The sequence below is a fragment of the Oncorhynchus masou genome, chromosome 23 (assembly GCF_036934945.1).
Source record: "Oncorhynchus masou masou isolate Uvic2021 chromosome 23, UVic_Omas_1.1, whole genome shotgun sequence".
NCBI lineage: Eukaryota > Metazoa > Chordata > Actinopteri > Salmoniformes > Salmonidae > Oncorhynchus > Oncorhynchus masou.
Genome location: NC_088234.1, coordinates 56183836 through 56195837, shown reverse-complemented (window position 1 = coordinate 56195837; position 12002 = coordinate 56183836). Strand labels below are relative to the sequence as shown.

The following is a 12002-nucleotide window of genomic DNA, read 5'->3' as shown; positions in this document are numbered from 1 at the left end:
ACATTACATTTAAGTCATTTAGCAGACGCTCTTATCCAGAGCGACTTACAAATTGGTCCACCTGTAACACATCTTCCACATTGACATCTCCAGGTAGGTCCATGTAGCTAAATATTTATTCCAGGGTATTCTGTTGACTCTTATCATTTAGACACTGTAATCAATACATCTAATTCAAACAGTGATTACTAGTTGAACATTGGGTGTGGCTCATTGGTAGATCATTTCTGGAGAATGCTTGGCAAGAAAATGGCCACCACGGTACATCTATCAATGATCAGCATTTGAACTCAGATGTGCAATGCATATATGTTTACCTGAGAATAATACTTTTCAACTTAATTATTTTAAAAAATGTATGCAACTTCACTACTTTAAGATTCACTTTCTTGATTATTAATATGAATTATTATCTGTGTAGTAATAGAACGACAAGATTAGGCCTACCGTACACTGTGATACAGTATAGTCCAACCAATTAAATACTTGCCCAGTAAACTGTTTAAGCAATTTATCACTAACAACTGTCTGCACAAAGACGGAAGGCTACTGTTTATCTTCCAACATAGAACAAAATACATTATCACATTGGGCCAAAAGGAAAATCTGCTAAACGGTTTCACATGAATAAGATACAAGTTATACATACCTTCAGTTCAATATATATATAGAGAGAAGAGAAAGTCCTTTCCTGAGTGTTTTTTCTCCAGTTTTGAGTGGAACACAATCAAGTGTTTGTAATCTCCACTGGGCTGCTCCTCTTCCTCGGTCACATGAAGAAGTGGTACTTATCATCACATGTCCTGATCCTGGTCATACTCAACCTCACTCTGCTCCTCCTTCACAACACACAACAACATCCTGCCGTTACTAGGAACACAGCCTGCTGACAGGCAAACTATTTCATTATGATGTGATTAGCACTAATGCTAATGCCTAACACATTTTCCAATACAAACCATGCACTGAATGTATACAGATAATTGTATTATAATGCCCCCCCCCCCAAAAAAAACCCGAAATGCAGCGGACATACAGTCAGTCAGCCGGTATCATATTCTAGTATAGTTTAGATTACTCTGTATCCAATATCTCTTGATGTTTTAATTGGGGTGAAACATGTAATATACATGTACTTATTTGTCATTTAATTGCAAGGTGAGGTCAGAAAGCTGGAGTCTTTTAATCTGTACATTGTAAGTATTTCAGAGTGTTTGCTCTCTGGAACGTAATGAATAAAAACGTTTCACTTGTACAGAGAATATAATATATAATATAATAATATATGCCATTTAGCAGCTGCTTTTATCCAAAGCGACTTACAGTCATGCATGTCATGTCATGGATGGTCCTGGGAATCGAAACCACTCTTCTGGCATTACAAGCAGCATGCTCTACTAACTACAGAGGACCACTTTCATGAGTGATGAGATCTCTTGTTTATAATTATACAATTACTAATTGATGGACAATTTGCGATCTTCATTGTTCAGATCATTTTGGATGTTTTGCTAAACCCTAAATGTAATAGTTCAACTCCAGTATACTCAGTTAGTTGAGAGGTGTGATTTTGTTTCAAGCTCTGGGTATAGTACTGTGTCATGTGTAACCAGGGAGACTAGTGTGGCCACACATGTTTAATGTTGGCTCTGAATAAAAAAAACATCTTCTTTTTATTAAACAAACAAAATGAGACAGTCTTGTTTATTCAGCTCCAGCTGCCTGTGACAAGAGAAAAGAAGGGATCAACATCATCCTTTTCATCCATAATCCACACATGAACACTTGAAATAATACAATGGATGTGATAAGGTACTCCTTTGTAAGCCTCTGTGCTCAGCTTTGCTTTAAATTTCATTTATACATTTAGTAGGAGTTGTCTTATATTCTTTAACATTAGAAACTGCATCAATTTTCTCTAAGTATAGGTTTCTCAGAGACCTCTAAGTCCTTATGCTCCAATAAAGTTATTAGGTCAATATCGACCTGTATACACTGAACCATCAAGTGGTGAGGATGATGAGGACATGTGTGTTGGGTCTGCGTCTGAAATAGCACCGCATTCCCTATGGGTCATTTCCGATGCAGCCTAGGTGTAACAGCAGATCTGTAATGTGTTCGTGTCTGGCATAGCGGCCCTTGGCCATGAGCTTGTTGACCTGGGTCTCAGTAATGCCACAACGCTCCTTTGCCTCATCCAGCTTATGCTGCACCTTCCTGAACTTAGACATGTGGGAGTTGGATGGTTCCTCCTTGGAGGGAGAGAAAGTGAGAGGGAGTGAGCAAGAGGATACAAGAACAGGTAAGGAGGGAGACAACCAGATAACAATGTAATGATTCTCCTTATACAGTGAGTATTTGACTGCAAGTCTACTGTGATTCACTGCTTCCTCAGCCTGCCTCCTGTAGGTCTTCACTTTCAACTGCAACTTGTCCACCAGGTCCTGCAGTCTGCTGACGATTTTCTTATCTTTCTCAGTCTGTGTGAGATAATAGTCAAAGCTCACAAGTCATGTGTGTGTGTTTGTGTGAGTGTGTGTGTGAGCGAGAGTGTGTGCAGGTGTTTCTCTTACCTTGTAGGTGAGCTCCTTGACTTTGCGCTCATACTTGCAGACTCTCTTGACAGCATCCACACCTCCTCTCTGCTCGGTCTCCACCTCAGTCTCAAGATCACCCACCTGTAGCACAGGGGACATGGACACAATGTTTGAGAGGGTGTAATCAATACTCAATCAAATTATATATACTGGCTTTTATACATGGCATCATAACCATGATTATCACCAAGATATTATTTGGTATCTGTACCGGCCAGAGAAATGCTATATTCTTTAATATAATGTGCTACAATTGAGCATAAAACTCTGAATTGGACAATCAGATTGTATAGTGTGTCATCATACCTACATTCTCTAGAAGAGAGTCCTCTCAGATGTTTGCCTGGGGTTGTAGACTACCATACAAGCCACATTATGAGGATTCACATCAGTGATATGCTTCTTGGTCTCCTCTACGTTCCTGGACTCCTGGATGATGTCGTCCACCTGACCTTGCACTGTCACCAGGTCAGTCTGCAACTTCTTCTTGGTGTTCAGAAGTCTGGTGTACTGGAGGAATAATAATTTATTAATGATGAGTTGAATCTCAAGATAATCTCAAGAGAAGATAATGTACAAGTCACATGATGGGAGCGGCAGGGTAGCCTAGTGGTTCGAGCGTTGGACTAGTAACCTGAAGGTTGCAAGTTCAAACCCCGAGCTGACAGGGTACAAATCTGTCATCCTGCCCCTGAACAGGCAGTTAACCCATTGAAAATAAGAATTTGTTCTTAACTGACTTGCCTAGTTAAATAAAGGTAAAATAAAAAATAAAATGATTTGAACTGGAAATGGCTTTTCACTCGTGTTAGCTGTGAGTGTTGGCGTCTACCAGCTTGTGCTCGCCCACTCTGTCTGCTCCAGAACAACTCTTCAATCTCAGCCACCATCAGAGAGTTCCTGCGGTCAACCATGGCGGCCTGCTCCTTCATGTCTTCAGTGGCATGCTGGGACAACGACATATAGGGAACACAGTGCATTCTAGAAAACTCACAGAACTCAAGGAAAACCCTCGAGCAACTGGCCAAACCATAATTTGTGGACTTACACTGTATGCTACTCGCAGAATAAATTATTTAAGTCAAGAAAGTCAATATTTGCTACTGATCAAGACAATTCCCTCACTATTTTTCAGTTTTTTTAACCTGATGTCATGGCTTTTGTAACTTGAGCTGTCAAAAGACATTCCTGTTTCTGGGCCTTAGTGGTCTGCCTGTTGGAGTGCCTCAGCTGGATATCTATCTTGTTCAGGTCTCCCTCCATCTTCTTCTTCACTCTCATTGCGTCGTTTCTGCTGTGGACCTCAGAGTCCAGAGTGCTCTGCATGGACTCTGCCAACCTCTGGCTCTTTCGCTTTATCTTCTCCATCTCCTCGTCCTTCTCCGCCAGCTTCCTGCCCACCTCTTTACCTTCTCCATCTCCTCGTCCTTCTCCACCAGCTTCCTGTCCACCTCATTACCTTCTCCATCTCCTCGTCCTTCTCCGCCAGCTTCCTGTCCACCTCACTCTTTATCTTCTCCATCTCCTCGTCCTTCTCCGCCAGCTTCCTGTCCACCTCACTCTTTATCTTCTCCATATCCTCGTCCTTCTCCGCCAGCTTCCTGTCCACCTCACTCTTTATCTTCTCCATATCCTCGTCCTTCTCCGCCAGCTTCCTGTCCACCTCTCTTTTGATGTGGTTCAGCTCCAGCTGCAGGATATTGGACTCCTCACACTCTAGTTTACCCTGAATGGACAAAGCAAAGTAGTTGTTTAAATGTGTTTATACAGCATTTTCAACATGTAACAGTTTAATGTGTTTATACTTTTGGAACAGCAGTGGGCTCTACCTCAGCCTCTTCCAGAGCGGTCTGGATCTCACTTCTCTGTCTACACAGTTTTATTTGCTTTCTCCAGCTCACGGATGCTCTTGCCAGTCTCTCCGATCTGTTCAGTCAAGTCAGAGATCTCCTCTGCACACACAAACACAGCATTGGTTTATAATAAGGAGATTTTCAGGGGACATACATGGTTGATACACAGTATTGTTGTAGTTTGCTCAAGTTGCAGATTATTTTTTAATCTTCTCCCTTTTCAAAGTCTCCAGCTGATCCTCCTCATAGGAGTTCTTCATCTTGAAGAGCTGAGTGTTGAGAGATCAATAATCCTTCTGAGCTCCTTCCAGCTCAGCTTGGCACTCCTCAATATTTTGCTTCCACTCTGCCAGATCTTATCAAAGTTTCTCTGCTTCTTGTCCAGGTTGGCGGACTAGGCGTTGGCCCTCTGCACATCAATCATGAGGTCCTCCACCTCTCCCTGCAGCCTCTGCTTGGTCTTCCCCAGAGGGGCCCACTTTGAGTTCACTGCCTCAACAGTTCCCTCAGCCTCCTGCAGACGATTATGGTGGAAGCGTTCACAAAAGATTTGCACTACGGAGGAGCATGCATGGTTGCCATGAAGACCAATGAAGAATTTCAACATAACAAAATGCAATGCAAGGATGTTCAGAAGCAAAACACATTATGCATACTTATTAAACTACATCTAACTGTTTGTTGAGTGTTAGGCCTATGGAAATTGTTACATTTTGACAACGTGGAAAGTGTTCCTGTCTGAAAGTGAATATGTTAGCTGCTTCTCCCATTAACGTGCTGATGCATATTGTTACTGGAGATACTATTGATGACAATCTACAGTGTATTAACTGGCATGCTCCTACTAATCTGCTAAGACATTAAGAGATACTTGTTCCCGAAAAAAATCCATCATCATCTGTTTAAAGTGGTCCTTATACTGTAAATTGTACAGTAGGCCTACGGTGCTGCACTGCATTGGCGTCTTCTTCATTATTGTGTGATTGCAAATTTCACTTAGATAGTGGAGGAATACAATGATTTCATAAACATTCAAATGAAAATGTTTTTGAGCTGTAAATATGATACACACCATATCTGTCAATAAAAATATTTTTTGTTTATTCACTTATAACATGGGTACGATTAGCATACTTGAAATGTAACAAAAAACAATAAAAGTTATAGTTTGCTATTAATTTGATCTTACTTCAGGTACTGTAGTTCACATCCCAAACAAACACCTCACTTTATCAGGAGTATAGTAACACTGTATCACATATTGAAAGTAGAAGAAATATCCATTGGCAGTTCAGACACTGAATAATTTCTCTCATTTTTCATCTTTATCTGGCTTACATACCCCACTGGGTAACACTTTATAATAATGTTCCTGTGTGAACATTATTATAAAGTGTTACCCCACACGGTAGCATTCTGCCATTCTTCTCAATACCACATAGTCATCACTCAACATGCCTGTGGTACATGTATGTTATTTGCTTTCACTATCCATTTACAAACCTAAGTGTAATACATACACTTAAACAGCAAAATCCATACACAAAAAGAAGCTGGGTTGTTCATATCTTCTTTTTAGAACGGTATTCATCCGGTTCAGGCCTGAAGCATGGTGCATCACATAGTATGACAATACATTTTAAAATGGAGCTCTTCCATTGTTTTAGCACTGGGTATTATTAAAAACATGTAGACAAATCACCTTAAATCACACTGTTTGCGCGGTCAAACAACTTGATGGAAATCACTGGCTTTGTGACGTAAGATGAAAATAGCACCACTTTTCAGCTCCCTATGCCATATGTAGCAGGCCTAAGCTAGTCTAACCATCCATATGCCATATGTAGCAAGCCTAAGCTAGTCTAACCATCCATATGCCATATGTAGCAGGCCTAAACTAGTCTAACCATCCATATGCCATATGTAGCAGGCCTAAACTAGTCTAACCATCCATATGCCATATGTAGCAGGCCTAAACTAGTCTAACCATCCATATGCCATATGTAGCAGGCCTAAACTAGTCTAACCATCCATATGCCATATGTAGCAGGCCTAAACTAGTCTAACCATCCATATGCCATATGTAGCAGGCCTAAACTAGTCTAACCATCCATATGCCATATGTAGCAGGGCTAAACTAGTCTAACCATCCATATGCCATATGTAGCAGGGCTAAACTGGTCTAACCATCCATATGCCATATGTAGCAGGGCTAAGCAAGTCTAACCATCCATATGCCATATGTAGCAGGGCTAAACTAGTCTAACCATCCATATGCCATATGTAGCAGGGCTAAGCAAGTCTAACCATCCATATGCCATATGTAGCAGGGCTAAACTAGTCTAACCATCCATATGCCATATGTAGCAGGGCTAAACTAGTCTAACCATCCATATGCCATATGTAGCAGTGCTAAGCAAGTCTAACCATCCATATGCCATATGTAGCAGGCCTAAGCTAGTCTAACCATCCATTTGCCATATGTAGCAGGCCTAAACTAGTCTAACCATCCATATGCCATATGTAGCAGGGCTAAACTAGTCTAACCATCCATATGCCATATGTAGCAGGGCTAAACTAGTCTAACCATCCATATGCCATATGTAGCAGGGCTAAACTAGTCTAACCATCCATATGCCATATGTAGCAGGGCTAAGCAAGTCTAACCATCCATATGCCATATGTAGCAGGGCTAAACTAGTCTAACCATCCATATGCCATATGTAGCAGGGCTAAACTAGTCTAACCATCCATATGCCATATGTAGCAGTGCTAAGCAAGTCTAACCATCCATATGCCATATGTAGCAGGCCTAAGCTAGTCTAACCATCCATTTGCCATATGTAGCAGGCCTAAACTAGTCTAACCATCCATATGCCATATGTAGCAGGGCTAAACTAGTCTAACCATCCATATGCCATATGTAGCAGGGCTAAACTAGTCTAACCATCCATATGCCATATGTAGCAGGGCTAAACTAGTCTAACCATCCATATGCCATATGTAGCAGGGCTAAACTAGTCTAACCATCCATATGCCATATGTAGCAGGGCTAAACTAGTCTAACCATCCATATGCCATATGTAGCAGGCCTAAGCTAGTCTAACCATCCATATGCCATATGTAGCAGGGCTAAACTAGTCTAACCAACCATATGCCATATGTAGCAGGGCTAAGCAAGTCTAACCATCCATATGCCATATGTAGCAGGGCTAAGCTAGTCTAACCATCCATATGCCATATGTAGCAGGGCTAAACTAGTCTAACCATCCATATGCCATATGTAGCAGGGCTAAACTAGTCTAACCATCCATATGCCATATGTAGCAGGCCTAAACTAGTCTAACCATCCATATGCCATATGTAGCAGGGCTAAACTAGTCTAACCATCCATATGCCATATGTAGCAGGGCTAAACTAGTCTAACCATCCATATGCCATATGTAGCAGGGCTAAACTAGTCTAACCATCCATATGCCATATGCAGCAGGGCTAAGCTAGTCTAACCATCCATATGCCATATGTAGCAGGGCTAAACTAGTCTAACCATCCATATGCCATATGTAGCAGGGCTAAACTAGTCTAACCATCCATATGCCATATGTAGCAGGGCTAAACTAGTCTAACCATCCATATGCCATATGTAGCAGGCCTAAACTCGTCCAACCATCCATATGCCATATGTAGCAGGGCTAAACTAGTCTAACCATCCATATGCCATATGTAGCAGGCCTAAACTAGTCTAACCATCCATATGCCATATGTAGCAGGCCTAAACTGGTCTAACCATTTTCTTTTAAGTTTCTTACCTATTCTCAGCTTTGGGAGAATCTCTGTGGATTTCCTAGATTCCTCTCTTCTGTCCTCTCCTCACCTCATTTAGAAAAAGCTCATAGAGAATTGAGGCGAGGAGGCAAGATGAGAATGTGGAAACATGACGCTGATATGAAATGAGACTCTCCTCTCTCTAATGCATCATCATGCAAATAATGTTTACAGAGGTGGAATCCCAAAATACCAGTGTAAAGTGTTAAACATGTAGCGAGTTGAACTAGACATTTTATAGATGAAAGGACAAGTAACACATCCTTTTTTAAATGTGTGCATGCTTTTCTCCTCTGAGAAAACAACTGCTGTTTCAAAGGGTGTGTGGTAGATTTCAAAACTCTTCCGTGTAAGGACACAGCTGAGCATCCTCTGAATTGAAACTCTCCTACCACTTTTCGGTTTCTGTGTCACCGAGGAGAGGAGGGCGGAGGACTGGAGGACAGACTTTGATCCAAAACTGAATCTCCCACTGTCTTATGGACCCACAACAGCATTTACCTGATGGAAGTAAGCTGGAAGTTACTAGAGTGTAGAATTATATTCATCCAGCAGATGCTGCTCTGGCACTGCTAAATCCTCTAGGAGCTAGAGACTTCATCTAGAGACCACAGACCAATCTTTTACTTAGGGAATTACATTTGGACAGCCAGTGAGAAGAAATGGAGAAACCTTTTCAAATATTATTTCAAATATAATCAAAACATTACAATTCATAATGACCAATCTTTTTAGCGTACAATTAATCATTAGGTATCAAGTTAGAAATATCATATTACCATCACTCAAAAACCTCGGGTACATTAACAACAATTGAATAAATTGATGCACTTACTGTCTCCAGCATGTAAACCACAACTCACATTGAACACAATACCAGCTCACTGAGGTACTCAGAAATATTTTCAGACTGGCTCACAATCTATAGACGAAAATCTATAGACCAATTTATTACACAAAAATAACCATCAACTTTGAAACACCGGTTGTCACAAATAGGACACCGTTTTGTTTTAAATTCTCTCATTTTATAAGACACAAGAAAGCTATAACCAAGTTGAAGGCAATGTACAGAAGTCAGAGTAAAAAAGAACAAAAACATCTTGCTCAGCCAAAAGGGAGCTCAAAATCAATACGATGCAGTCTATTGACGCACAATGTTTTGGACTTGGCTTTCAATGCGATATAACAGATGTACAGTTTACTTAGAAAACCCCAACTGCTCTGCACGATACAGCTCAACCACTGAGAAGAAAATGGTAAGAAATGGAAAACCCCAAATCCATAACACATATTATATCATATTATCTTCCTAGGTATCAATTGCACTTTGAATTGTCCCCTCATTGCATTTTAAGCCCTTGTTCTATTGGTTTTCACTGTCAGTCCTTTCAGCTGCACTTCTCTGAAATGCTGACAACTGGAACAATCTAGAGGAAGCTTTCACCACGGGAGCTCTCTTGAAGAAACAGAGGAATATGTCACTGTGGAGGTCGTGGCTCCACAGAGAACATCAGACACCACAGCAACAATATGGCCGCCTCCCTGGGAATCTCTGTGCAGTTAAAAACCACAGACAGAACCTTTAGGATGCCTCATCCATCCTCTGTCTATATCCCGCTACGTTGAGTCTTTAGGAATTCTCCTGTGGAACACTACGGACTGCCGTTCCTGGAACTGCTGCTTCCTCCGCCGCTTGCGCTGGTCCCAGCGACAGAGCAGTATCATCTTGAAGGTGGTGCGGAAGGTCTTGTTGCACAGAGCGTAGCACATGGGGTTGACGGTGCTGTTGACGTAGCACAGCCAGTAGCCCAGCGCCCACAGAGCCTCGGGGATGCAGCCATTACAGAAGGTGTTGACTAGCACCATGATGTTGTAGGGTGTCCATGTGATGATGAAGGCAAACAGGATGGCGCTGAGGGTCTGTGCCGCCTTCTTCTCCTTCACCAGAGACATGCGCTTGCGCTTGGTGATCTGCGTCCTTGCCCTGGAGGCGAATCTCTTGGCTAGAGCTGCGTCTTTGAAGGAGATGGGCGCCGAGGGTGATTTGGTGGTGGTGGCAGAGGAGCCAGAGAGCGGCCCCACTCTGGTGGCCTGGAGGGCAGGCATGGACTGGACTTTGGATATCCGGGAGGGGAAGCGTTGGTGGTAGCTGCTGTTGTCTGTGTTGGCCCCATCAGGGGTGGTAGTAGTGGTGGTGGTAGAGAGGCCATCCCGGCTGTCCTCCTCCCCCCTTAGCGGGTCCTCTTCTGAGGCTAGGTCCAGGTCCTCGCAGGAGGTGAGGTGGGAGTTGACGGCTGCCTTCATCCCCGGCAGGTTGAGGACTATGGAGAAGATGGCATGGTCCTGAGGCATCATCCCTCTACCGTTTCCCTCCTCGTCATCAGACGAGCCTGAGTGGTCCACTGACAGCCTGGCATTGTTGTTGTTCCAGCTGTCGCTGCTGCTGTGGTCAGCGTCCCCTTCCCCAGGCCGGGTGCTGCCAGGCCTCCAGGAGCGCATCATGGGCCAGCAGTGGAAGCGTGCGGCCAGCGCCCGGCCAGGGCTCTTTCTCTGGGACGACTGGGTCAGCTCATAGCTGCTGCAGCTCCTGGCACTACCAGCCTGGTGGTGGACGAAGTGAGCCCTCTCCCCTCCCCTGCCTCGGCTCCCTGAGCCCTGCAGGCCAGCCAGCTCCTGCGCGCGGTTCTGTGTCTCCCTGTAGATACGCCAGTAGAGCACACTCATAATAGTGACAGGCAGGTAGAAGGCAGCCATGGCGGTGCAGAATGTAATGATGGGCTCTGAGAGGAACTGGATGTAGCACTTATCAGGGGGCACTGTGCGCTCCCCCACAAAGTACTGCCAGAACAGGATGGCTGGGGCCCAAAGGACCAGGGACACGAACCAGGCCAGGCCAATCATCAGGACAGCCCGCCGTGTGGTCCGCTTGGCGCGGTAGGTGAGGGGCCGGGTGATGGAGAAGTAACGGTCAAAGCTGATGACCAGCAGGTTCATGACGGATGCATTACTGGCCACATAGTCAATAGCCAGCCACAGGTCACAGGCCCAGTTGCCCAGGGCCCACTGGCCCATGATGATGTAGGTGGTGTAAAGGTTCATGGAGATGACCCCGATGATGAGGTCAGCCACAGCCAAGCTGAGCAGGAAGTAGTTGTTGACAGTCTTGAGCTGGCGGTTGACCTTGAAGGATACCACCACCAGGATGTTGCCAATTATGGTGACCAGGGACAGGAGGCCAGTGAGGAAGACAATGAGGACCACCTGCCACACTGTGTGACCCCCCAGAGGGTCGTAGGTCAGAGAGGTCACTGTCTCATTGAGCGAGCCTGTGAGGTTGAAGAGGCCACTGAGGAAGGAGTCCTTGTCATCCGGGCTGGTTAGCTCTGGCCAGGGGTCCCTGTGGAGAGTGTTGGTGTCTGGGTAGATGATGCCCATTCCTGGGGAGCTGATGGTCAGGTAGAGGCCAGGGTCTGTGCTGTTGGAGCTCATCATGAAGTCCTGGCATATTCTGGGGAGAACACAGAGAGAGATAGATTACTACAATATACTGAGAACAGTACAATATACAGCAGGTGAGGCTAACAGAACAGTTTTTCACATTTACTGTAGGTGGACTGGCTGTTAAAGAGATGATTTTCTAGACAAACAAGATTGTTTGTAAACAATTTCTAATCATACGTTTTGTGTTTAACCTTTGCAATTTTTTTCCCCAGTTACGCTACAC

The 12002-nt window shown here is 43.8% G+C and overlaps 2 protein-coding genes and 1 pseudogene across 2 annotated transcripts in view; all 3 read right to left on the bottom strand.

Moving 5' to 3' along the window:
• LOC135511082 (formin-2-like) overlaps positions 1–818 on the bottom strand; it is a 49796-nt gene extending 48978 nt beyond the window's left edge. Inside the window, exon 1 of the mRNA XM_064932592.1 lies at positions 650–818. The gene's annotated coding sequence lies outside the window, so the exon portion shown is untranslated. The remainder of the gene's footprint in view (positions 1–649) is intronic.
• A 939-nt stretch (positions 819–1757) lies between these two features.
• On the bottom strand, positions 1758–5057 carry LOC135510131 (myosin heavy chain, fast skeletal muscle-like; annotated as a pseudogene).
• Positions 5058–8260: 3203 nt separating this feature from the next.
• Positions 8261–12002, bottom strand: part of LOC135511081 (muscarinic acetylcholine receptor M3-like) — a 112859-nt gene continuing 109117 nt past the window's right edge. The window contains exon 3 of the mRNA XM_064932591.1: positions 8261–11786. Coding sequence (XP_064788663.1) covers positions 9896–11770 — 1875 coding nt within the window. The 5' untranslated portion in view covers positions 11771–11786 and the 3' untranslated portion in view covers positions 8261–9895. The remainder of the gene's footprint in view (positions 11787–12002) is intronic.